This window comes from Theropithecus gelada, chromosome 16 (assembly GCF_003255815.1).
Source record: "Theropithecus gelada isolate Dixy chromosome 16, Tgel_1.0, whole genome shotgun sequence".
NCBI lineage: Eukaryota > Metazoa > Chordata > Mammalia > Primates > Cercopithecidae > Theropithecus > Theropithecus gelada.
The window spans coordinates 66,827,850-66,855,340 of NC_037684.1; the positions used below are offsets into that span (position 1 = coordinate 66,827,850).

Here is a 27,491-nt window from a genome sequence, read left to right on the forward strand (position 1 = left end):
TATTGTTTGCAAACTACCCTATGCTTTATTTCCTTTGCAACAGGGTAGAATACACAATAATTACAGAGGGAAATGACCAAAGATGTCACATTTTGTGCCTGTCTTCAGTCACTGCATGGCATCAGGACATGGTCACTCTTCACTTATGACTTTTGTGTGAACCTCCCGGCTCTTCACCCGCAGTTTGTTGACCTGGGACTCAGCAATGTCAGCCCGTTCCTCGGCCTCCTCCAGCTCATGCTGGAGCTTGCGGAATTTAGCTAGATTGGTGTTGGATTGTTCCTCCTGAGAATAAAAATGGAATTGTAAGCAACTCACACTTACATCTTTCTAGACTCTTTAGACCTAAGAGAAGAAAGGATTCTTCTTTAGACCTAAGAGAAGAAAGGCATCTATGGAGAAGCAACATCTAGGGCTTATAATTGAAATTAATTTTAAGATTTATTTATTGGTGTCATATATATATGATATATATTATATATATCTTACATCTCTATTTTGGCAACCAAAACACATAATATATATGTACCACAAGTAGAATAAGAAGGAAAATATAAGCTTAGAGAGGAAGGCAAGAATATTAAAGTCATAGTTGTTAATGCTTGCTGTAAGATGGTGATTTTCACTTGGGTTAGTTTTTTATCATATTAAGAATGAATTTATTAAGTTTTTAAAAATTGAAATAAATACTGGATTTTTGTCATGTATCATTTTGGCACATTTCAAAATGGTTACTTTTTTCCACCTGCATTGGATGTAATGATTCTATTGACAGATTACCTAATATTAGGTAATCTTTACATTGTAAGAATTAACCTTATTTAATCACTGGAAGACGATTCCTTTAATAAAGTAAGACTTTTACTACTTAGTAATTTATCTTTGCTGTAACTGTCTTTATGAGTAAAACTGCCTTTAGTTTTTCTCCCTCTGTTCTCTCTTGGACAAGTTTTGGTATGAGGGCTATGTGAGCTTCTTAAAATGAATTGGACAGCTTTCCATCTTTTCCCATGCTCTTGAACAGCCTACATAGCTGGGGGATTATCTGTTCCTTGAAATTTTGAAAGATCTATCTGGACTTGGGTCCATTTCCAGAAGTAATTCAGCCAACTTGGTAATTTATATTCTCTTAGAAAAATCATCAATTTTTTTCAGGGCTTCAACTTTATTGATAGATGTATGTTTTATATTAAAAAGTAATCCTCTATGTGTATAGCTTATTCCCTTTCTCATTTCTAATGTTGTATTTTCTGTCTCATTTTCCTTGATTAAATTAGTTATAGTACATTTATTTTGTTAATTCTCCAGAAGTTACAAATATTAATGAAGTTATCAAATAGAAAATAGTATACTCTAATTCACCAGTTTCTACTTTTATTTTTAACAGTACTTCTTCTACTGTTTTATTATTATTTATAATTTCTTTATTGGACTGTCCATTTATTTATTTATTTTTACTTTTGGTTCATCATGAAAGCATTTAAAGCAATGAATTAGCCTCCAAGCACAGCTTTGACTACATTCTGTAGGTTTGTAAAAGTAGCATCTTCCTTGTGATATTTACTTATAATTAATAATTATTTAGTAATTATGTTTTTATTTTCACTTTAAACCAAGAGTTATTTAAGAAAGTTAGTTTTTTAAATATTTAAGTACCCAAGAATTTTTGCTTATATTTTATCATCACTTTACAACTCCATCATACTGTGGCCAGAGAGTATGGCCTGTATTATTTCTGCTTTTAATTTTTTTCAGGTTTCTTGATGGATTGAAAGTTTACTTTTAAAGTGAAGCTACTGATATTACAAATGATACACAATAATTATTGTACAAAAACAAATGTTAAGTACGCACGCAGAAGTCTATAAAGCAAACAGCTTGGTTACTACAAGAGGTAGTAATTATTTATTAGCTTAATTTGAGGACTTCAATCTTAAAATTACTTACAGCCTCCTCAGCTTGTCTCTTATAAGATTTCACTTTTGCCTGAAGTTTATCTACCAAATCTTGAAGTCTGAGAATATTCTTTCTATCTTCTTCCGTCTGAAAGATTATAAAAAGTCCAGGACCTTAATTACTAAAGCACATGACTATTGCATCATTGCATATGAGTATTTCACATAGACTTCGACCAGTGCTTAGCTGCTAAAAACTACTGCCGTACCTGGTAAGTGAGTTCCTTCACTCGCCTCTCATGTTTGCGCAGACCTTTGACAGCCTCAGCATTACGCTTTTGCTCACTCTCAACCTCTCCTTCCAGCTCCCGTACCTACAAATAAGTAGGCTCTTAAGAACTTTGATCCAATCAGGCACTGAAAGCAGATGGAAATAGACAGATATTGGGAGACGCACCCTGGCCTCCAGTTTCTGGATCTGCTTCTTCCCACCCTTCAGGGCCAGCTGCTCAGCCTCATCCAGGCGGAGCTGCAGGTCCTTCACTGTCTGCTCCATGTTCTTCTTCATCCGCTCAAGGTGGGCACTGGTGTCCTGCTCCTTCTTCAGCTCCTCGGCCATCATGGCGGCCTAAATAGCAAATAAATCAAGAAAACCAAGAAAGTTATAGATGTCAGGAAATCCTACTGCTAAATCAGTGGGCAAGTGTTCCTGCCACTCACATCAGTGATGGCCTTCTTGGCCTTCTCTTCTGCATTGCGGGCTTCTTGGAGAATGTCTTCCATCTCTCCTTGCATTTGGGAAATATCTGTCTCCAGCTTCTTCTTGGTGTTGATTAGGCTGGTGTTCTGTTTAAAAAGAGTTTGTACATTTTAAAAATTGTGTTACCATAGTATTTATAGGTAACCACTTCTTGAAAAAAATTCAGATAGAAATCTGCAAGTCAAAAAATGCCTTTTAATATGAAAGAATTAAAGGATTGTGTTATGTAGTACAATTAAATAAAATAGAAATATTATAGAATATTCAGCATCTTCAAGTGCATAGGTCACAAGCAGACCAAATAGCTCTATAATTTTATAATTATCATTTACCAATGGACCATTCACAGGGATAAAAGTATAATAGACATGCACATAACATTCCATTTCTCCAGAATGAAATGTGAATATTGATAATGAGGGCCAATAAAGATATTAACACAATAGAATATGGGCAGCCTTAGAATATTATAGGAAGCAAATCAACAATAGTTTTTCAAAGCAAAACAGGGAAAGATTTCTCAATAATGCAGAATTACTGTTCTGTATTATTTGCAAAGAAAATTTGGTAGACATATTAGGTCTGGCTGTCTTATAAAAACTCAGGCTTATCTATTCTGACATATAAAATTTACTATGGGGGAGTTCTTTGTGCTGAATCCCACCTGGGTGTGAAGGAGCTGAACACGCTCACTGGCATCCAGGAGTTCCTGTTCTGCAATTTTCCTGCTCCTCTCTGTCTGCTCCAGAGTGGCCCGCAGCTCCTCGATCTCAGCCTGCAGCAGGTTGGCTCTGCGCTCCACCATGGCCAGCTGCTCCTTCAGGTCCTCCTGGGTCCGGAGAGCGTCATCCAGGTGGAGCTGGGTATCCTGTGAAACAAACCGTCATTGAGACACCATGTTCTCAGGGTTGCAGGCACCCCGATTGTCCTGGAACCATCTCTTGGGGCCCGTTTACCTTGAGGATGCCTTGGGTGTTCCTGTAGTTCCTCAGGGCCTCGGCAGCCATGCGGTTGGCATGGTTCAGCTGGATTTCCATTTCATTGAGGTCTCCCTCCATCTTCTTCTTGAGCCTGATGGCATCATTCCTGCTCCTGATCTCAGCATCCAGCGTGCTCTGCATGGACTCCACGATTCTAATGTGGTTTCTCTTTAGCTGGTCAATTTCCTCATCTTTTTCAGCAATTTTCCTATCGACCTCAGACTTGACTTGGTTCAACTCAAGCTGGATGCGCAGGATCTTTCCCTCTTCATGTTCAAGAGATGCCTTAATGACAGCAAGAGGTGACATCAGCAAGGAACCAAAAGCTTTCTGAAGTTTTTCTGGACACCAATAATTTTGTGCTATGTGTCTTTTTATTCACTCTATGCAGATGTACCTAATTTTTTTTCCAAAATTTTTTATAATGCACAATTTTACATGTACCTCTGCTTCTTCTAAAGCAGCCTGAAGTTCACACTTTTCTTGCTCCACTTGTTTCTTTATTTTCTCCAGTTCATGGATACGTTTCCCTCCTTCTGCAATCTGCTCCGTGAGGTCAGAAATCTCCTCTGTCGTTTGAGTAAAAGGTAGGTATTTGGTTAAACACGTGACATAAGGGAAAGATTCTTCCAAGTTATGAATATTATTGAATGTGATAGGGACTCACGCTGTAAGTTTTTGTTCTCTCGCTTCAGGGTTTCTAGCTGATCCAAAGATTCCTCATAGGCGTTCTTCATCTTGAACAGCTCAGTGCCAAGGGAACGGGCCTCCTTCTGGGAGGCCTCAAGCTCGGCATGCGTTTCCTCATATTTCTGTTTCCATTCTGCCAGGATCTGAAAAACCAAGACCTGTTACCTGCTGTAAAGACAAAACAGTAGAGTACAGAGCAGAGGATGCTGGAGGAATTACCTTATCGAAGTTCCTTTGCTTTTTGTCAAGGGCGGCACAGGCGGCATTTGTCCTCTCCACGTCAAGCATGAGGTCCTCGACCTCATTCTGCAGCCGCTGCTTCGTCTTTTCGAGGGAAGCACATTTGGCGTTCACAGCTTCTACATGTTCCTCAGCAGCCTGGAGCCGCTGGGCCAGCTTCTTCCTTGAAGATTATACGTGTTTTCAGAGAGAAGCAAACCATAATATGAATTATGAGCTATTACCACACACACTGAAGAGTATTAGAAACTTCACAATAATGCTACCCAGCCACTTTTCATTCTTTCAACATATATCGATGGGCCCCTTTTATGAACTAGACACTGGCTACACAGCAGTGACCAAGACAAAAAAGGTCTCTGCCTCATGAAGATCACAAATAAGTGAGAGAGGTAAACAATAAGCAAATCAGAACATTGTAATAATACCTTACAGATATAAGTGCAGTGAAGCAAAATAAAATAGAGTAAATGGCGGGCAACTATTCTAGATATTCAGTGAAGGTCTCCATGAAGAGATAATATTTGAGTCAAGAGCTAAAAGAAGTCAGAGAGTGAGCCAAAGGGAAGTCTGTGGAGAGAGTATTTCAGACAGAGGGAACAGCAGGTACAAGCCCCTGATGCAGCAATGAACTCATTGTGCTTGACAAACAGCAGTGAGGCCCCTCATTATCAGTGTAATTATTTGCTTTTCTTTGTTTTCTTAACTAGATTTTCGGATCATAAGGCAGGGACCATATTTGACTTATTCATGTCTTACTCTCAGGGCCTGATTGTGACTGGCACATAGAAGCCAATTAACGAGCATTTGTGGACTAATTCACTGAATCTTCAAAGGTCATGTTTTTCTGATTCAATATGCAAAGTTTTCTGCTCATTCTCTCCTATCTGTGCACATACTTTGCCTCCTCCAGCTCCTCTGTGCGCTGGATGGCGTCCGTCTCATATTTGGTCCTCCACTGGGCAACTTCGGTGTTGGCCTTGGACAGTGCCCTCTGCAGCTCAGCCTTGGATTCCTGCTCCTCCTCATACTGTTCCCGCAGCAGGTCACAGTCGTGGCGGGAGGACTGCAGGGCATGCGCCAGGGCGTTCTTGGCCTATGGAGACAGTTACACCTTCATTTTACTGGATATTTAAATATTTAACTCTTAACTTTCAAAACCTTTTGAAAGCTGGTATAACAGCCTCCATGTAGAATCAGCTCATATGGGAAAAGTCTGTCTTAGAGTCATAATTACTTTTATCTCCTCTTCAAGTTGCCTCTTTAATTCTTCAATCTGTTGAGTAAAGGCTTGTTTGCCCCTTGATAACTGAGACACCAGAGCATCCTTTTCATCGAGCTGGCGTGAAAATTCACCTGATGGACAAAAGAAATGGCACCATTTTTTAAGTGAAAAACAAGATTCTGCAAGCCCATGTTAGAAAGAAATTTTGACTCTTATTTTCCCAAATTGAGTGCTCAGATGGTTGAATTCTATGCTGACATCTTCATGCTCAGTGCCAAGTTTTCAGTTTTTATGGTGAAACTTTCAGATCAATCAGAATGAATAAATACAGCTTAAATTCTTTTTGTCCTTTCCATCACTGATTCTTTCAGGATTCTATAATATCGTACGAAACCTCATGATGACTGTCAACGAGTAAGCGAAAATGTCTAATTCTACATAGTCCCCATTCCATAGGACTTTTGAGAGACTGGGCTATTCGTTGCCCCATTCTGGAAGTTAGTTGACCCGCATAAAATAAAGAGAAACTTGGCCTGAAAGAGAAGCCCTGGACTCATGCTGGAGTAACCCCTAATCCCAACGTCCTCACAATGAGCAAATACTCAAGGCCATTCTGGAACAGAGCTTGATCCTGTTCAATTGAAACCTTTATCTCCAGCATTGTCCCAAGATGACCTTGCACACAGGTCAGGTGTCTGAGTCGTTTGGTGAATCAGACATGTTCTCAGCTGCTATTATTAGGCTCCCACATCACCAAATCAGTTGTTCTTAATTGCATCCTCTCCACCCTGAAGCTGCACAGAAGAGGGGAGCGTTACCAGATTCAGTCTGCAGGCGCCCCCTCTGCGCAGTCAGGTCATTGATCAGCCGCTGCTGCTCCTCTTCCTTTGATTTCAGTTCACTCACTTGATCCTCTAGAGTCCGGCACATTTTCTCTAGGTTTCCCTATGGAAGAAAAAGTAAAAGAAGAAAACAGAGACCTTTTAAGCAAATAATAATCACCTTTGCAGTTGCTAAACCTTCTCCCCGAAATAAAAAATACAAATTTATCTTAATATAGAAAATAAACCAAATTGTCTTGTATGTAATGTAATGCATAAAAGTTTTTCTTTTTTTTATTTTATTTTATTTTATTTTTTGAGAAGGAGTCTTGCTTTCTCCCCAGGCTGGAGTGCAGTGGTGCGATCTTGACTCACTGCAAGCTTCGCCTCCCAGGTTCTAGCGATTCTCCTGCCTCAGCCTCCTGAATAGCTGGGCTACAGGCACGCGCCACCATGCCTGGCTAATTTTTCTTATATTTTATGAAAGCTAATCATGAAGCTCTGTTCAATATTAATATGAAAATGTTAAGGTTATGTTCTAATTTTAAGATTTTGTTAGAATTGTATAATGTACATTTTCTAAAAGCATGTTCCAAAATACTTCATTGCTTTTATGTATGATGAAACTTTCCTCACTTCAATTTCCTTGAAATTATTGGAGACCTTTGTTCTCTAACTGGAGACTTGGAGAACACAGATGGCTTATATTCAAAAACTGGTGTTGTCGTTTATTAATGGTGTGATGGGTCAAAGTGCTTGGCCTCTTTGAATTTCTGATCCTTTATTTGTTAAATGGAAATAGTAAAAACACTGATTTTTTTGTGCTTACTTCCCTGAATTACTGCAATTAACAAATGACTTTATGTGTAAAAAGTGCCCTGTGTAAACTATGATGTGTCCGTAAGGCATTATTTTCAATAACAATTTCCCAGAACTTGTAGTACCTTGGCTTTGGAGACCGTTTCTACATTACTAGCAAGGTCATCAATCTCCATCTTCATCTCACTCTTCTCCTTCTCCAGCTTCTGCTTCACCCGCTGCAGGTTGTCAATCTGCTCCCCAAGCTCGGCCACACTGTCTGCGTGCTTCTTCCTCAGGGTGGCTGCCGTGGCTTCATGCTGTAGGGTGGCCTCCTCCAGGTCCCTGCGCATTTTCTGGAACTCAGCCTCCCGCTTCTTGTTCATCTCAATCTGGGCTGAAGTGGCCCCACCGGCTTCTTCCAGCCTCTCACTGATCTCCTCCAGTTCCCTGGAGAGGTCAGAGCGCTGCTTCTCTGCTTTGGCCCGGGAGGCCCGCTCTGCTTCAATTTCTTCCTCCAGCTCCTCGATGCGGGCCTGGAAATGGTGCAAAATACAAACTCAGCTTCTTTGTATCATAACTGCCTCCGAGCCAGACTGATGAAAATCATGTACTTACTTGCAATTCTTTAATTTTCTTCTGCAATTGAATACCAAGTGCCTGTTCATCTTCAATCTTGCTTTGCAGATTGCTGATTTCAAACTCTTTCCTTTTAGAAAAGTAGCAAAGGACAACAATTTAGTCCGTATCCAATGTTGGAAGCAAATCCATAAGCAATTCTTTCTTACTTACTTTTTGAGCTTTTCATCAAGTTGCTGTTTCTCATTTTCAATGTCCATTATGGACTCTTGGGCCAACTTCAAGTCACCCTCAAGTTTCCTCTTAGCCCTTTCTAGGTCCATGCGAAGTTTCTTTTCTTGCTCCAAAGACCCTTCAAGCTAAATATAAATAATGTTGAATCAGAAGGAATGCTTATCTTCCTTTAGAAGAAAATAATGTCCTTGATGATACTAGACATACATCATCCACTTGTTGTTCAAGTTTGGTTTTAGCTTTGGTCAGGGTGTTGACTTTGTCCTCCTCTGCCTGCAGGTCATCCAGGGTCTGCTGGTGGGCCTCCTGGAGAGCCTTCTTCTCCTTGGTCAGCTTAGCGATGGTTTCGTCCAGACCTGCCATCTCTTCTGTGAGGTTTTTCACCTACAAAGGTGAAGAAAGCAGCTTAGTTGCTCTAAAGCAGCTTATTTGGGTGGCAGAACCCCTATATAGTATTTCAGAATATGACTGATACCTTGTTCTCTGTGGCATGTTTCTCCTTCTCAACCTTGGCCAGTGTCAGCTCAAGGTCATCAATGTCTTTCTTGAGTTCTGAACATTCATCCTCCAGTTTCCTCTTCTTGGCTGTCAGCTCAGCATTGATCTCTTCCTCATCCTCAGCTCTTTCAGTCACCTCTTTGATTTTGGCCTCTAGCTGGATTTTGGTTTTGATCAGCTGGTCACACCTTTCCTCTGCATCAGCCAAGCCTTCAGCTTCCTTAAGTTGGAAACAAGATCAAAATTGGGAAGAAAGAATGAAATACTTTACAATGATAAGAGTGTATGTTTCTGCATTTGATCTTTTGACTTTCCTATATTCATTTATTTACGCCTTCACAAATTCTTGTTCCATGAACCACCCTACTGTATACATTTTCCACATGTGGGTAAGCCAAAATGTACCAGTTGTTGTTCTGTTCCCCTAAAAGAATGTATTCTACAGTAGATTAGAAAATAATGTAGAAAGTAATTAGTGACATAACAGATCAGAGAATTTGGATCAGAGATGGTTTCATGAAAGAACTGCTATTTGATTTGGGCCTTGACAGAGGGGCAAGATTTGCTTTTGCAGAAATCAACTTATTGTGGAGAGGAGGAAGAGGGGTGTGGGGAAGCATTCTAGCAGGACAAATTCAAGATACAGCTGCTACTGATTTTTTTTTTTTTTTTGTAGTACTGGAGGATGCTCCTGATTATGATGTACTAAATTCAAGTTGAAACATAAAGTAATCAAGAAATTCCTGGCAACCTGCTGTTTCCAATTAAGGGGGTCAGGGCAGGCAGGAAATGAAGGAGACACTGGAATATATACTCATCAGTAATCTTCCATATCAGCCTTTGAATACATTAAGCAATGCAGGGTGCTGTGTATAACCATGCAATGAATACAGTGGTTTAGTACAGGTTCCGCATAAATCGCTGGGGGCAACAGAAGAGAATACAGGATAGATTGGAAGGGCTCTCTTTCCTTCTGTAATCTAGGAGTTATTACACTGCTCGGAGTTATTACACTGCTCAACGTTGACAGAGAGACCAGTCTTAACAGAAAAAAATATGACTTTGTGATAAGTAGACCAATTCAATTCACTCCAAATAAAACATAGTCTTATAAATTATAGTCTCAAGTTGATGGAAGCAGTTCTCAAATGATTAGTTCAGGAGAGGGCAGTGAGCAGGCTGAATGGAAGAACAGAGAATTGGGAAGTAGGTTGAGCAACTTTGGTGCTGATGCAACAATGTGGGTGTCACATGATGGGACACTGACTGTGGAGACAGATTAGAAAGAGGGAGTCTGAGTTTTTGAGATCAATATCACACGATAATTCAGTAAAATTGGATGTAGAGTGCTGTCAGCTGTTCCTACTCTAATTTAAGACCCGTGGACATCTAGAAGTTCAAGGAAGTTTCAGAAAAATATTACTCTCTCCATGCTATCCTCCCCTTCATATTTTATTTGGGACTGTGTTATATTAAAATCATTTTTAAGGACTGTATTTAAAGGGAAAATAAGTCAAAAATCTTGTGGTTTGATGAAATTGTGTACAGTGGAAAATGAGGGACTTTTCTACCTACTGCCCTGGTACTGGTTTGTTGGGGGTTATTGGGCAATGGAGGAACGTTTGGACCTTTTCGCACCATTGGAGTGTTTTAACCTTTTGCCTCCAATGAGTGTCTCCCATGCAATTACCAAACTCATGGCCCACAGTGGTCAGAGTCCTAGCACTTGCATCCTGGTTAGTGATACCAAGGGTGATATTCCAACTCACAGCCTGAACTTGAAGCTGCAAGTCATTTTTTTCTTTCAACAGCGTCACCATCTTTTCTTCCAGTTCCTTCCTTTTTGCCTCTGACTTGGCAAGTTCATCTTTAGTTTTCTGAAATTCTTCCTTCATGGTGGCCATCTCCTTCTCAGTTTCTGCACTCTTCAGCAGAGGCTTGATCTTGAAGAAGAGTTTCATCCAGGGCCAGTGCTTGACATTCATGAAGGCTCTGATATTGTACTGGATACAGAAGATAGCCTCCCTGAAATTTAATTGATGCAAATTAGTATTGTGTGGCTGATGAAATGAGATGAAACCTTGGCAGTGAGAGTTGGAGATTTGGCTCCACCTTGTTCCTACTCTGCTTTCAAACATGCAGATGAAAGAAATTCTATTTTGGGATGATGGTCAAGGTCTTGCTAAGGTCACTCATTTCTCTACATCACTGCTTCTCAGACTTTGGCATGCATAAGAATCACCTGAAGGGCTTGTGAAAATACTGACTCCTGACCCTCACCTCCACAGATTCAGATTCAGAAGATCTAGGGTGGGGCCTGAAAATTGGCACTTTTAACAAGTTTGCAAGGAACGCTGATGTTGCAAGTCCAAGGAGCACCCTTTGAGGAGCCTTGCTGTACATCAGTGCTTCTCAAACATTGCTACTAAAACACCACCAAGGGCAGTGAAGGGGGACACAGCTCTTTAGGGATATGTGGGGCCTGAGATTTTAAAAACTCAGAATTTCTTCAAAAATCTCTGGCATTATATATTGATGTTGTGTGAATGTTGCATTCTACTCTCTAATACCACTTCTGTTTTCATCTAAATGATTTTTACAACTAATTACCGCATATATAGACAGTTACCCAAATATATATGTATCATGGATCATGACCAGAATTTATTGTTTTTAATGAAATGGAATATAGTTGAAAACATTAGCATAATTACAAGTGGTAAAAATAAAATTTGCTTCATGTAAATTATTTATATATCTGCATACACATATGTAGATGTGTAGATGTATAGGTGGCAATGTAAAATGCCTTTCTCAGCATGGAGTAATGGTCCTGGTTACATACATCCTGTACGTTGAGACACCTGGCTCTATAGTCTTTGAACTCTGTCCTTGCATCAGATTAGATGACCGAAAAGCAACATTCCCTGATGATGTTGTGTTAACTTACTGCAAAAAGTCTTTCACAGATAAATGGCCCCTAATATTTTAAACCATGATAGTTTGATAACATAAATGATCGGAGGGAAAAAGTTGTCTCTGCATCCTGTGTTAAAACCACTCTTGACTATACTGTCTGTTATGCAGGTCAACGTCCAGCTGCTACCCAGTCCTTCCCCACCTCTGCCTTTTCTTTGATTCTTATCTAATGATCTGTCCAATAAATTCACATTAGAAACAAGTGCTAGGGCAAAAGTTTGCTTCTGCTTACTCACTGGTGTATTTTATCTTGTTAGGTAAGAAGTACACACACTTTATGCTTCTCAAGTTTTTACCCATACAGTCAGAAGGTGATGGTTCCTTCCTTAAGTTTTCTGGTACATGTATATTCCCACTTCATTATAGGACTCTTATTCATATCTTCTTTAGTGTCCTTATCATAAGCCGAGTCTTAATTGTAAGCCATTTCAAATATGTTTTTGAAGACGGAATATGTGAATAAACATAATGTTTTATACCTTCTTTCCACCATCCTCTGGTACTCCACTCTTGCCAAGAACCCTCTGCACCTGGCCTGGGTTCGGGTAATCAGCTGGGCCAGCTTGTCATCTCGCATCTCCTCTAGGAGCCCCAGAAGACCAGCTTTGAAAAAGACCTATGTGTGGTAAGAGTTGCAGATCAGAAGCTTTAATGAAGTTCAAAAGGACAGGAATAGCATCAGGTAGGATTTACAGAGTATTACCTTGGTGTGTCCAAATTTATACTGGGTGTGGTCAATGTCGATGGACGCAAGGAGCTTCTCAGAGGCCTTCTTGCTATCAATGAATTGTCCTTCAGGGATTGCACTTGCGTTTAATACCTTGTATCTGTTAAAGTACATATAACTTTTAAAAACTAGTTTACTGATGACACAAATCGTAGCTAAACATTAAATGATTCACTTTTTAAAGCAGAGCTTTTAAAAACATATTATTCTTTGTTCACAGGGAGAACATTGTTTATATGAATGGTCATCCCTTTGGCAACCAATTTTTACTCCACTGCCTTTCCCTCACAGTTGCAACTTTCCTTTCTGTCTCATCAGACCCTGTTCTTAGGAAAGGGTTCTGCCTTAGGAAAGGCACACATTATGGTGTGTCTAACCAATAAAATGCAATGTGTTATCTTTACTAGATGCATTTGCTTTTTAAGGCCCTGAATCCAAGAGAGCTACTTTTCATTGAAGAATTTGGTAGAGAGTACACTTTAGGTATTTGGAACTATCCTAATCACCTAAAATCAAACTTAGACATGCTTTGGATCTTGAGCCCTGGAATTCTCTGTCAGTGCCACCTGACCTAGACCTAGGAGAGATCAGCTCCTAGCAGCTGCTACCCAGTCCTTCCCCACCTCTGCCTTTTCTTTGATTCTCAAGATGGGCTTATCTAGAAAGGAGAAAAAGGACCTGAGGAACAGTCATTGTGACATGTTCCTTCTGTGTCCGGGAAACACTGGGAATCTAATATGTGAGAGAAAAAGACGAACATAGATGATACCAAAGGAAATGACAGAAAATGAATAGTTATGTTTGTATGGAAGAGTTTCTAGCTCAACCACTTATTAACTGTTACTTTGGGCAAGTACCTTAATCTCCCTGAGCCTCAGCTTATTCATCTATAAAATGAAGTCTTAATAGTACCTACCTCTGCTGTGTTTTTGTAAGGAATAAACAAGATAATCTAAACATATTAAGCACTCAAAAAGGTCGTTCTTATCATTATTGGAGTTAACGTGTACGTCTATGAGCTAAGCCAAGAGCCTGGCGAATCCAGTGAAAATTCCACAAGGTGCTTAAAAGTTGCATATTTACATTTTAAAAGTGTTTGAAGCTGGGCATGGTGGCACAGGCTGTAATCCCAAAATTTTTGGAGAGCAAGGCCAAGGCTGGTGGATGACTTGAGGTCAGGAGTTCAAGACTAGCCTGGCCAACATGATGAAACCCCATTTCTACTAAAAATGCAAAAATTAGCTGGGTGTGGTGGCGCATGCCTGTAGTCCGAGCTACTTGGGAGGCTGAGGCAGGAGAATCGCTTGAACCCAGGAGGCAGAGGTTGCAGTGAGCTGAGATCACGCCACTGCACTTCAGCCTGGGTGACAGAGCAAGACTTTGTCTCAAAAAAAAGTGTTCGAGACTTGAGGCTTGTCATTTTTTGACTTGTTTTTGTGACACAACTAACAAGTAGAGGCATGGGTTTCACTAAATTGTTTTGCTTGCATTAAATTTGTTCATATTAAACTTCAGAATACACCATAATCAGGAGAAACTGACCTCTGTTTGAAGTCTGCATAAAGGATTCTGCTCGGGAATCCTTTCCTACAGATGCGGATGCCTTCCAGCACCCCGTTACACCTCAGCTGGTGCAGGACAAGCTCATGCTCCATGGCACCTAAAAATGCATATTTATTTCACTGCAGAGCTGTTAAAAAGGAGGTGTGGCAGTCACCCTTTGCCCTTTCATTATAGAACTTCTTACCAGGAGTTTTAGTCTCATTGGGGATGATGCACCTCACAAAGTGAGGATGGGTACTCCTGAGGTTGGTCATCAGCTTGTTCAAATTCTCCTGTAAAATCGGGAGAAATCCTGTCATCTTAGACTCTAGACATGGATATGAGCAGTCATTGATGTCTATAAAATCAATATCTATAGCTGAGTTGAATGACCAGTATGGACTGCGTTCATACAAGGCAACACTTTGAATGCTTCTCCTGAGATGCACTTTCCTCCTCAATAGATCTTTCTGCACTTGAGTTTCCAGGAGTTACACACAGAAAGCATCCTAGCATGTGCTTCTTTTCAGTTTATACCAACACCATCCTTCTTCCTACCCTGGTCCCTGGCCATACACATACATTTACAAGGCCATTGCCTTCCCATGCAAGATGATCGCTCTTTCTTCTACTCAATTCCATAGTTCTCCAATAAGGAAATGGAAGCCTGCACCACATTTGGACTTTTTCCTTATAATACAGCTCCTCTTTTCCAGCTCTATCAAGTTTTGGGGATAAAGATTATCTACAGGGGAGCAATCCTACCAATTATAATTGAAAATTGACTCGATGAAGAGCAAGGATACATATTAGTTGCACTACAGATTTGCTGCTAGAATTCATGAGTTCATTAGCCATACTGATGTCTTTTGGTCTCGCTGAGTTCATGTCATTGCTCTTTTTCATGGCTCAGCTAGATTGTGAATGGCAGAGTATTATGGTCTATAAAATTTTCTATAAAATATTTCTCATTATTTGACTCAGCATGAAAAGTGAACTAATAATTTCTGAGTAATTTAAATCCCTTCTTTCCAAAGTTAGATCAACAGAGTCACTAGTTACTATCAGTCCTTTTCTAAACTACTCATGGAATGATCTTGTACTTTTCAAAGCAAATTTTAACGCATTGGGTACAGTGTACACTGCTCTGGTGATGGGTGCACCAAAAGCACAGAAACCACCACTAAAGAACTTATGCATGTAACCAAATACCACCGGTTCCCCCAAAACCTATTGAAATAAAAAATAAATTTTACAAAGAAAAGATGAGGGGAATTTTGCCTAGCAAGATGTCAAAGCATATTATAAAGTAATTTTAATAAATGTAATGTGATATTAGTACATGAATAGATAAATATATCCTTAGAACAAAAATAGAAATTCAGAAAAACAGACCCATGTAAAAAAAAAAAAAAATCCCAAAGTAATTGGAGAATGTCAAAAACAATTTCTTCCTTACTCTGAAAAGGGCAGACACTGTCTGGAAAGAAGAGCCCTTCTTCTTACCGCCTTTCTTGGGCCCTCCACCTTCTGAAGAAGAAGGAAGAAAATAATTACAGTTTTGAATTGGCAGGGCTACTTCTTGGCTATTTGCTGATTTCCGTGTTCATTGAGTGGAGCCTTTTTTCTACCCAGCTGGCCTCTCTGATAGAGCCTGAATGAATCTTATTTTTTAACTAAGTTTGCAGCCACTTATCTATGATTCTTTCTCCAGTGGGAAATGAGACCAGGGATATTCACCTGACCGTATAGAGAGGGATTCCCTAATATTAGGACACGTGGGGAGCACTAACTTCAAAAATCATCAATAGAAGCTAGTACTGAGAGGCAGAAGTTTGTCACTCTGTTGCCTAAGATTTATACCCTCAGATACTCTATATCCTGCAGATGTGGAGGAAGAAGTAGGAGAGAATCGTAGAAGCTGAGGCTTTTCATTGGTTGACAGTCTGATAATTCCTCTCTGACTCTGCAGTAGGGCTCCTGTCAGTAGTGGAGTGAGCCACAAATATGTGATTACAAGGCTGCCTATCTATTCAATACTTGGAGGAACCAGGGGCTTGGTCTGCAACCCTTCTACAGGCCTAAGAGATCACTAGCTTCAAATTTAACATCACGTTTTGTAATACCTAGAGAGTATTATTAACATTTGAGCATTACCTGCTTCAGCAGTTTGAGTCCCAGAGAAGAGGTGAGCTAGAGTTTTCATTGCAGACTTCTGGTACAGCCCCACGACGGTCTCGTTCAGGGGGTCTTTGTTCTTCTCCAACCAGCCAGTGATGTTGTAGTCCACAACGCCAGCATAGTGAATCAGAGAGAAGTGGGCCTCAGCTCTGCCTTTGACCACCTTGGGCTTCTGGAAGTTGGCAGACTTGCCCAGGTGCTGGTCATACAGCTTGTTCTTGAAGGAGGTGTCTGTTGCCTTAGGGAACATGCACTCCTCTTCCAGGATGGAGAAGATGCCCATAGGCTAAAAAGCAGACCACAACACAATACTGCACTTCTATTTTTTTTTTTCTGTCTGTAGAATTAAAATAAAAAGCAGTGAATAATATAGTTGCCACAAAATATGGTTTCGGAAATGCAAAACCAACCTTCTCAATAAGCTCAATGCAGGCAGCCAGGTCCATCCCGAAGTCGATGAACGTCCACTCGATGCCTTCCTTCTTGTACTCCTCCTGCTCCAGCACGAACATGTGGTGGTTGAAAAACTGTTGCAGTTTCTCGTTGGTGAAGTTGATGCACAGCTGCTCCAGGCTGTTGAACTAAATAAATAGATATGTTTACTTCTCTCTTAAGCAAATTGAGCATTTTTTTAAAATACAGAATTTTTCCATTTTAAAAATATGTGTCCAAAAGCCTTCATATTATAGATGTTAAAAATCATTAGATTAAAGAGACTTTGAAATAAAAGGTGAAAAGTATGGAAGGTTTGAGGGCATATGGAAGCTACTATTTTTCTGCTGTCATTTTGTAGAAAATCCTACCATTATGATATTCTTTTCCTGTGTTTGCTTAAATTTATTCAGGTATTTTCCTGAGTACCTACTTAATCATCCTGTGTTTATTTCCATTATCTTCTACATTTTCCAGAAGGTTTACAGTTTTCTGTTGACTTATTTAAAAGCCAACTTGCAACCCCTGAGAAGCTGCCTGGGAGGAGTCTATCTTGCATGGCAGTCACATGGTCAGCATGGCAAGTGAGCAATAATTGCCACCTGGGTTATTCTTTAATGTGAAATGAAAAAAAAAAATCAAGATACCAAGTATTATATAAAGTATGACAATACACATTTATATTTTTAAAATATACCAAAATACACCATTTTGGTATTCACCAAAATGTTAATATTACATATAAATAGTAGAATTATGTGGAATCTTTTTCCTTGGGACCTTCTATGTCCTCTGCAATGCCCTAAGTTTTGCTTGTATAATTAGAAAAAAAAGTAAACTTCTTAAAAACTATAATCAAGAAAAATATATTTCATAATCAAATATGAATTTTTATTTCATGATATCATACTGAGTCTTAAAAGCTAATTGCATTTTTTAATGCTGACTCTAAATTATTAATGTTTCTCAGCTCTTATTGTCTCTGAATATTTCTTAGAATAGACCTTCAATCCCACTGCACTAAGCTAATTCAGAACTCCCTTTGGATCATATAGCAAGTTGGGGAGTCCTTATTAAGTGCATTGTTGTTTTTTTATAGAAGCGGAATTGCTACTACAGTAACTGCCCAGTTACTCTCTTTTAAGGCTTAAAATAATTTCAGTGGTGGTAAGAAAAGGTCATAGTCTTCACTAATTCCTTCATATAGATATTTCCATTGCCTTACTATAAAATCCTGTCACCAACCAGCTACCAACTCACATCAAAAATCTCAAAACCAGCAATGTCCAAGACCCCGATGAAGTACTGCCTGGGCTGCTTGGTGTCCAGCTGCTGGTTGATGCGGGCGACCATCCACAGGAACATCTTCTCGTAGACGGCTTTGGCCAGAGCACCCACTGCGTTGGTCACCTTAAAAGACAAAGTTATAACTCTCAAAGTTATTAGAGGCCTGTGAAAATGCTTTCATCCTTGGCAGTTAATTTGAATTATGCACCTACCTGTTCTACAGTCTGGCCTTTGGTGACAAACTCATTGCCGACTTTGACCCTAGGGTAGCAGAGAGCTTTGAGCAGATCTGCGGAGTTCAGACTCTGGAGATACGCCGCCTTGTCAGCAACTAAAAAGAAGAAAGAGTAGAACAGTGTTATTGTGGCCCAAAGAAACCCACTTCCTTAAACATATTTTTTAAACTACAAGTATTTTGTGCAGCGTTTCAAATATCTCTTTCCGAGTATCCTTACCCATGTTTTCACTAAGTTCAAGTTTTTGATTATGGGGTAGTTTGTCCTAAAGAACTTCAATAATTATAAGAAACATCTACCTAGTGCTTATGTTTCCCGTGGCATATTATTTAGGTATACAGATACTTTCAAACTTAATTCTTAAAAGTGAGTTTACCTTCCCTAGGAAGATTCATGGGTAACAAGTTAAGAATGTGATTTTCAAACAAATGCAAGATCGTGTGGGTGACTTAGTTGATACCTTCTGTGCCATCCGGCTCTGCTTGCTCCTCACGCTGCTTTTGCTTAAATTTCAGGTTCCCATAATGCATCACAGCCCCCGTGAGCTTGTAAATGGAGACCTTTTCTTCATTGGTAAAGCCCAAAATATCAATAGCACTCTGTCAATATAACCAATAGGATAGCTGTTAAGTTGTGATCCACACGCTTACTATTAATAGTGCACACTTCCGTTGCTGGCCTGAGGAAACTATCAGTACTAATGGGAGACAAGGAACCCCTTAGCTTGGGTATATAGAGAGTTGGTCAACCAAAGGCCAGCACAGAGCCTTAGAATTATAGGTGCATACCCTCTGAAGATTCAAAACGTGAACTTAGAACAGAGAATAAGGATAGTAACTCTAAGGAACTTGTTATTTTGAGAGATGGTAGGAATGTAATGCAAGTCAATTGCAAGAAAAAAAATAGTTTAGAAATTCAGAAATGACAGATCTTTAGAAGAATGTTAACGGATAAGTAAAATGCTGTAGGGGCACATCGTACTCTTTTCATTTGACTCCAGGGGGCATGTCCATTTGCATCCTGGAATCTTCCTTTGCCATTTCTACTAGACACTGAATATTTATCTGGATCACCATTACTCTGACTGACCATAATAATTCCGACTTTCTTGTGTTCTACTTACATCTGTGGCCATCAGTTCTTCCTGATCATCGATGCTGGCCACACTGATCTCCCCTTGACTGACAAATGGGTAATCATATGGGTTCGTGGTAATCAGAAGCATTTCTAAGTACAGGAAACAGAGCAAAGATAAGCATAATTATCTTCTTCATTAAAACAAGAGATTTCTGGACAAATTGTGAGGCACTATGATGCTTGGTTGATGATTGATGGGCACTGAAGAGGCATTTAAAGGATATTGGGCACCATTGCAAACACCTTGAAGTTGATGTCATGGTGCTCTTATAAACCTTATTTTAAAAAAAAAATGTCTGGGCACAGTGGCTTATGTCTGTAATCCCATCACTTTGGGAGGCCAAGGCAGGTGGATCACCTGAGGTCAGGAGTTCAAGACCAGCCTGGACAACATGGTGAAACCCCATCTCTACTAAAACATAAATATTAGCCAGGCATGGTGGCGCATGTGTGTAATCCCAGCTACTTAGGAGGCTGGGGCAGGGAGAAACGCTTGAACCCGGGAGGTGGAGGTTGCTGTGAGCTGAGATTACACCATTGCACTCTGGCCTGAGTGATGAAGTGAGACTCCATCTCAACCATCAAACAAACAAACAAAACTATTGTAATCCAAAGAGGATAATCACATAGTGGGAAAAGTTGTATCACTATAGTGTTGATTATATACAATCCAGAATTGGAAATAATCTATCTGCAAAGAGGGTATGGTTAAGTAAATTGTGCTTATTTCTAGAATAAAACACTATGCAACCATTGGAAATAATGATGTGGAGCTATATTTAGTGACATGGAAAACGCTATGATATATAATTGTTCAGTAAAAAAGTAGATTACAGGAGAGCATGTAACCACGATTTCAGTTATGAAAATTGTATGTATGTGTCTATATGTAGAGACATGTATATAGAAAATAACTAGAGTGATATTCATCCAAGTGTTCATGGTGGTTATTTCACAGTAGTAGGAATTAGAGATGTTATTTTTACTTTTCCTTTTACTTCCCTTTGAATTTTTCTAATAAGCACATATAAATTTTTACCAAACTCACAAAGCTATTTTAAAAAATAAAATAGCATATAAACTTGACAAAATTCAGTCACAGAATACTAGGTTGGACTATGCATTGATAGATACTGATGCAGTAATTCTGGGAAAGAATTATGACATTTCTTACCAATTAGTTCTGGTTTCTTATTTGATGTAATCTGATAAAAAATATGATAACTTCTCTCAGCCTTAAGCTGGAAAGTAACTCTAGACTTCTCTAGCAGATCTGGAAGGAAACAAATAACAAATAAGAAAAGTGTAAAAATTCATGTGACATGTTTGGTCAGTTTTTTTAGGTCATAAGAATCAGGAATGATTTTAAAGATATCTGAACACTTACATGTTTCAATATCAGCAGATGCCAGTTTTCCAGTAGTGCCAAAGTGGATTCTGATGAATTTACCCTTGAAATAAAAACTAATATTACTACCTTGTTTTTGTATAATATTAAATCTTTGAGAAATTCAAAACATTTGATGCTAGTGCTTTAATATTAAATCAATTCAGAGAGTATTTGTATCAGGTAGAAAAAGGTGTATCTCCCGTCTTATAAGTAGAAGAGTTTTATCTTTGATTTAAAAATCGTAAATATTTATTAAGTATGTGAAGTAATGGATATGTTAATTAGCATGTTAATCATTCCATAATATACACATAACATATATCAAAACATCACATTGTATTTCATAAGTATAATTATTATTTGTAAATTAAAAATTTTTAAATTGTGAATAATTATAGATCATGACAGATAAGAAAGAATTCAGGAAAAAGGCCATGTATCTTTCAAGATGGGGTTTTGATCCACGTTATTACATGCTCAGAGAAAAAGGAAAGAACAATGATGTAATACAATGGGAATGAACAAGATTCAGAGAATGTATTTACAAACATCTCATAAAGTTTGACCAGTGAGCAGTATCTGTTCGAGTGTCCAAAAGACTTACAAAGCGAGAGGAGTTGTCATTCCTCACGGTCTTGGCGTTGCCAAAGGCCTCCAGTAGGGGGTTGGCACTGATGATTTGATCTTCCAGAGTCCCCTGCAAAGGCAAGAACAGTCCTTGCATCTGGGGCTTGGGAATTTCCTACCCGAGAGTCCCAACAGAGCCTGGATTGTGACTGTGACAATCAGACTCACCTGTATTTTGCCAGAAGTAACTTCTTCCTTCTTCTTCTCCCCGGTAACTGCAATTGTTGCAAAGTACTGGATGACACGCTTGGTGTTCACAGTCTTTCCTGCACCAGATTCTCCACTGTCAAATCAAAAGTCAATCAGATATGGTCTCAAAGCTAGCAGCTATCACGGCCGTGTAAAGAAAGCATAAAATGTACTTACGTGATCAGAATTGACTGATTCTCTCGGTCTACAAAAGAAATTGTAGGCATTTAGTACTGTTTTCTTACATATTTGCAAATGATAAGTAAAGTAAAATGGAATGAACTTAGTATTATGCAGTCTGGGCTTTGCAACCTTTAGGGCTTGGCCAGCTCTAGACCTACCACTTTCTCCTCCCCAACTTCAGCACACATCCACCCATTTAAACAGAACACCATCATTTGTACTGGTTTTATGTTCAGATCTTCCAAGAAATATTTCATTTGAGGAAAAAAATTCTAAGATGAAGGAAAATTTTTGAAAGCCACTCTATAAGTGATGACCACACAGCTGTGTGTTCCTGAAGCACCAGACTTTTTCTTTTTAATACTTGATCACTAAATAAACACTGAAAGTAGACTCGACTCTTTGGTTAGGTTTAGATGACAATTTAAGTTAGGGACTTATATATTGTGGGTGCAAGAAGTATTGAAGAATGAGCATCAGAGATATTTCTAGTGTGTGAGAAGGAGTAAGCACAGTGAAGGTGATAGCTTTAGAAATACAGCTTCGGTCCTATTTTTAGGAAAAGGTAAAATTTTGTATTGATGTTTTACTCTCTCTGAACAGGAATTCTCTAAGCCCCTTCTCAAGGTGCCACAAGTAGTTTAGATTGGTCTAGCCAAGACAAAATTGTAGGAAGCAGATTCAGTATCTAACTAGCTTAATACCAAATACACCTTAAATCTCGAGCCTGTTCAGGTTGGTTCTGGGAAAAGGGCAATAGCACTGTGCCATCCTTCATATAGAGAGACTGTTTAATCTGTCACAATTTAGGATGCTGAGGCTAAAACTAGAGAGACAAGTTTTACTCTTCTGTTTTTTGGCTCATAGTAACGGAGACACAGTTCGTATGTGTGATTATGTGTCCATGAGTGTACGTGTGTGTATACATACACAGAAATATTTGTATTTTTGCTCATATTTATTTGAGTTTCTGAGTCATTCAAAAGTATACTAACTAACCATGGCCAGCCTCTGTTGATCTTTTCAAAGTTTAAGAGATCATTAGCAATTATGTAATATTAAGGATTACAAATCAGCCTTTCTCCCCTTCCTGGACCTTCTGCTTCATAAATACACCAGCCTCAACTAAAAGGGATGATCTCAAAGAATGTGTTGAGATTGCCTCAAGTCTTTTTCTCCTATGGTTCTGCTCTAAAAGTTTATGCACTCGCAAAGCATTCGGCTCACTCACCAGTCAGCATGAACTGATAGGCGTTGTCAGAGATGGAGAAGATGTGGGGCGGGGCCTCCTGGCGCTTTTTGCCTCGGTAGGCTGTCACCACCTCAGGGTTATACACTGGCAGCCACTTGTAGGGGTTGACAGTGACACAAAAGAGACCTGAATAGGTCTATGAGAAGGAAAAAGAAAGAATAAGTACCCAAAGACCTTTCCTGTTATTTGTGGAATTAACTTATGAATTGAATGTGTTTTTGAGACAGTGTCTTGCTCTGTCACCCAGGCTGGAGTGCAGTGGTGCTACCTCAGCTCACTGCAGCCTCAACCTCCTGGGCTCAAGCAATCCTCCCACCTCACCCCTCCAAGTTGCTGGTACTACAGGCGTGCATCACCATGCCCAGCTAATTTTGTATAGGCTTTTTGTAGAGATAAAGTCTCACTTTGTTGCCCAGGCTAGTCTGGAAATTAATTGAATTTTAACAAAAAGGAGCACTTTAAGTGAGTACTCTTATTTCTTCAAGGTATCAGCATGAAAACTAGTTGGCAGGTTCAACAATGTAATGGCAGAATCCTGAGGGAAGCGACTACAATTCAGATTTCTTATTGCTCTCCTCAGGGCTTTTCACAGTGATTTTTACACAGCAGCAGAAGAAATACATGTTATTAAACACATGTGCTATGAAACTTTTTATTGTTTTATGGAAATGGTTTATATTTTCTTTGCAGCATTAAGATAATTCAAATTTATGAGAACATAAATTTGGACATAAGCTAAGTGGCCAACAGTAAGGGAATGGTTAGGTGAACTGGTAAATCTTCTAAGACAATATGATGCAGGCATTTAAAAAAGTAAACATGAAAGTATACAGCAACACTCAGAAAATATTTACAAAACATTTTTAAGTTATAAGGAAACAGAACACAAAATGATATATATACATCATTACTATAATAGGAGGATTTTTAATATCTTTGACAATTGATTCAAGACAGGCACCAACTAGTTAGACTGAGATGCTGACCATCAACACTAGGTACACTTGTATAGGTGTTGCCTAGCTAAATATCGGCACTGACTAAACTATGCAAAAATATAATAAATTTGGTTTAAAAATATTTACTGCATGTGTATTATGTGCAGGCCTTTGCCAGACAGTAGAAATGAGACCTGATAAATGAGATTATGTCCCTTGAGGAATCCCCAGTCTATGTAGGAGACAGTCATGTAAATGAATGATCAAGGAGAAACATGGTCAGTGTTAAGGCAGGGACAGAAACAAAAGGACAGAATATGTCACTGCTTGGGGAAGTGGGAGAGGTTTCATCGAGGAAGTGACATTCCAGATAGAAGGGACCAGAACACACAGATACAAATTGCTGTTATTTTGAGTGAAAATGAGTGAAATTTGTTTTTTTCAAAAAAACAAGAACAAAAACATTGTAGGCCGGGCATAACGGCTCATGCCTGTAATCCCAGCACTTTGGGAGGCCAAGGCAGGTGGATTGTTTGAACCCAGGAGTTTGAGACCAGTCTGGGCGACATAGTGAAACTCTGTCTCTGCTAAAAAATACACACACACACACACACACACACACACACACACACACACAAAATAGCCGGGTATGGTGGCACATGCCTGTAATCCCAACTACTCTGGAGGCTGAGGCACAAGAATTCACTTGAACCCAGGAGGCGGAGGTTGCAGTTAGCTGAGATCGCACCACCGCACTCCAGCCTGGGACACAGAGCAAGACTGTCTCAAAAAAAAAAAAAATTAAAATAGTTTCAAGTGTTAAAACATGTTTATCTTTTCACTCTGGATGATTCTGTGGCTGGAGTGGGGAAGAGGAATGGGGAAGATAACCTGTGATTGAAATATAAGCAGTAGCTGCTCAAATGCCTGCTTAAGGGTTTCATGGCAAACCCAGTCAACATGGACAGTGGCCTTCCCCAGCTTTGGAGGGAAAAACAAGGAAGGGCTGGCTGTTGAGCTGTGCTTTACAATAGCAATCATGAAGCCTTTTAACTACTTAGGCTACGATGAAAGTGAAATGAGTCACTACCTGTGACCTGTTTATGCTCAGTGGAAGAAGCGGGATGGTAGGGTACATGAGGATGATTATAAAGAGCGCTGGCAGGGGGTACTCACGTAGATCATCCAGGCTGCATAACGCTCTTTGAGGTTGTACAGCACAGCAGGCTCGTGCAGGTGAGTCATCATGGCCATGTCCTCGATCTTGTCATATTTGGGAGGGTTCATGGGGAAGACCTGATCATCCTTCACTGTCAGAGTCTGGTAAACAGGAAAGATAACCGTTTACATTAATTGAGTGACCAAACAACGCCAACAACAAAAATCAATAAAATGTGGCAAGCTCCTGGGATCCTACTCACCGCTCCTCCCTCAGTCTTCACCGTCACTTTTCCTCCTTCTCTGCTCTGGATGTTTCCTTTGACAAAGGATTCTTTGGGCTCCGCCACAAAGACAGACGTTTTGGCATCGAAGGGCCTATTCTGGGCCTCAATGCGCTCCTTTTCAGACTTTCGGAGGTAAGGAGCAGCCTCCCCAAAAATAGCCATTTCTTGGTCTGAACTCATGGCTGCTGAACTCTGAGGTCCTAAAGTAGATAAAACATTTCACATTAGAGAGTCTGGATTGCCATGTGTACTGATAAATCTTAATATTTGTTGTATTTCATAGACCCAGTTGGAAATTCCACTAGACAGGTCTACCATTCACCATACTATAGTTACTGAGACAGACATAATCACAAGAGCGAAAATGCATCAGGTGGTCTCTGTGTACCCAATACCGTATTCAGGGCTTTGCATCTATTGTCTTATTTCATCCTCCAAGACTCATATCCTCATCGGGAACTGAGTTACAGTCCAGTGCTGCTGTCGAGTAGCTTGTGACCTTGGGTATGTCACTTGATTTTTTTTTAAGCCTAAGTGACTCCATCTTTAGAATAGGGATTATAAATTCGCCATTCTTAATTCACAACCCATGATATATGGTGAAGATACTTTGAAAAAGAGGTTCGAATGATGACTGAGAAAGTAATTTGAAATTGTTCAGGCTACCATTTATATATAAGATGTCATGAATTATCATGTCACCAAATTCCAGGTTTTGAATGTAATGTAGGAGAACTTTATTTCCTCCTTTACCTGTTCAGCCAGATTTGTTCAAGTTCAGTGTTTTATTGGAGATTGTAATTTTGTTTCCCTTTTTTTTCTTTTAGGTTAGGTGCTTAGTATAGTTTCTCTGACATAATTTTTTGCATATTAAATACAGTTCATCAGTTTAACCCCTTTAAACTAATTAAGGATAAAAACAGTAGCCAACGTTAACCTCATTCTTCTACATCAAAGGGCTCCCTTTGCTATTCCAAATTTTCCTTTGAAGCATGCAGGCCCTGTTTGCTCCATTCTATGTGATCTGCAGATTGCCAGTGGAATCAGTAGAATGAAAGGTTTGGAAAATAATGCTACCGCAGTCATTACATGATCAAATTACTTGAAACTCATTTGAATCATCTCTCCTAGTCTCTCCCTTTAGAAATGCAGTATGTAGTGGGAGGGCATATTAACACCTCTATTATATATAAGAAAAATGCCACAGCACTCAGCATTGTGTAAGACGACTTTTTACAAGGGCTTTAAGAAGTTTAAAGGAAGGATTGTCCTACTTACTTCCTTTTGACTTTGTTGGATATTATGTTTACTAAATGAATTCTAACAGCAGGATGCATTTTGATCAAATTTGAGATTTTTAGCCAGGGAATCTGAGGGTAGACTCTTTTTTTCCTGCACAGACAATATATTTATTCAAAGCAATTCCCCTGCTCAAATGTCACCCCACCAATGCTTGAGCCATAAATGAGGATGTGTGCATTGTCCTGAAAAGACAGTCCTCCCTTTTCTACCCCTTTCCTGAAGCACAGTTGTTAGAGGGTATTTACTGAGACAAGCACTTTCTGAAAGGTTGCTAAGTGACAGAAATCCATCCCAGAGCCTCTTACATTCTCCTCCAGGAACTGGTTAGTCCAAATCTTACCTTGTTAGCAAGTGAGAAGATGTAGCCTGGGAGTGAGACAGTTCTATAAAAGAAAAGGGAAAAGCACTTGATTAACCAAAAAGAGAGGGAGAAACATCCCATTTATGGCATTACTTGCTATTGTAAACAGAAGTAACAAAATTCATAGAGGTAAAATGTGCAGTTCCAGAAGGAGCAGTACCAGAACTAGCAGCTGCTGCTGACACTGGGCGGTGTGACCGGTGTCCCTCTTGAAAGGCCCGTCCTGCTCCCACTTACCTTGGAGCTTTTTAAAGCAGGACGAGTCAGCCTCATTCCAACGGCTCTTTTATATGGATAGCTATGGAAACAATGCAGCTGCCTCTTCTTTCTTAAGTCAAAAGGAATTGTTTGGCAAAATACCTCTTGGCAATCTAGCGTCCCCGCATAATTCTCATTCATATTAAGAATGGTTGGATATAATTAGAAATATTTTTCTTATTGAGTATGTGAATAAATCTCCTATGGATAATTTGAGAAGATGATCTGAAAGAAAGAGTCAAGCTGGGGGATAAAGGCCGTGGCTGGGCAGCCAGGATACCTGGTTTCCCTCGGAACTTCTTTTT

General features: G+C 39.5%; 1 protein-coding gene across 2 annotated transcripts; it reads right to left on the bottom strand.

Annotated features, from left to right (window-relative positions):
* On the bottom strand, positions 1-27,491 carry LOC112609508 (myosin-2). Of its 2 annotated transcripts, none has more exons than XM_025362351.1 (40): positions 27,166-27,491; positions 26,908-26,950; positions 25,242-25,465; positions 24,997-25,140; positions 22,862-23,018; positions 21,625-21,652; positions 21,427-21,541; positions 21,236-21,328; positions 20,629-20,692; positions 20,416-20,514; positions 19,228-19,331; positions 18,565-18,703; positions 18,081-18,199; positions 17,842-17,991; positions 16,560-16,730; positions 16,126-16,435; positions 15,428-15,498; positions 14,174-14,261; positions 13,969-14,086; positions 12,403-12,526; positions 12,179-12,315; positions 10,490-10,745; positions 8,698-8,940; positions 8,430-8,606; positions 8,202-8,347; positions 8,028-8,118; positions 7,556-7,945; positions 6,609-6,735; positions 5,803-5,921; positions 5,465-5,661; positions 4,545-4,728; positions 4,303-4,468; positions 4,080-4,204; positions 3,612-3,920; positions 3,320-3,523; positions 2,616-2,741; positions 2,353-2,523; positions 2,165-2,269; positions 1,948-2,043; positions 1-285 (listed from the first exon to the last, which is right to left on the bottom strand). In XM_025362351.1, exons 3-40 carry the CDS (start codon positions 25,443-25,445, stop codon positions 133-135), a joined length of 5,820 nt encoding a protein of 1,939 aa, XP_025218136.1. In that variant the 5' UTR covers positions 25,446-25,465; positions 26,908-26,950; positions 27,166-27,491; the 3' UTR covers positions 1-132. The 2 variants fall into 2 exon arrangements, with proteins under 2 accessions (XP_025218136.1, XP_025218137.1); XM_025362352.1 differs by lacking the exon at positions 27,166-27,491 and adding an exon at positions 27,089-27,153.

Excerpts from the sequence above, each read along its gene's own strand:
- LOC112609508 (XM_025362351.1), bottom strand. The coding sequence starts at position 25,445 with ATGAGTTCAGACCAAGAAATGGCTATTTTTGGGGAGGCTGCTCCTTAC. Across the intron at positions 19,332-20,415 it reads TAAGAAACCAGAACTAATTG|AAATGCTTCTGATTACCACG; the intron begins GTAAGAAATGTC and ends TCCTGTACTTAG. Across the intron at positions 14,087-14,173 it reads CAATGAGACTAAAACTCCTG|GTGCCATGGAGCATGAGCTT; the intron begins GTAAGAAGTTCT and ends ATGCATTTTTAG.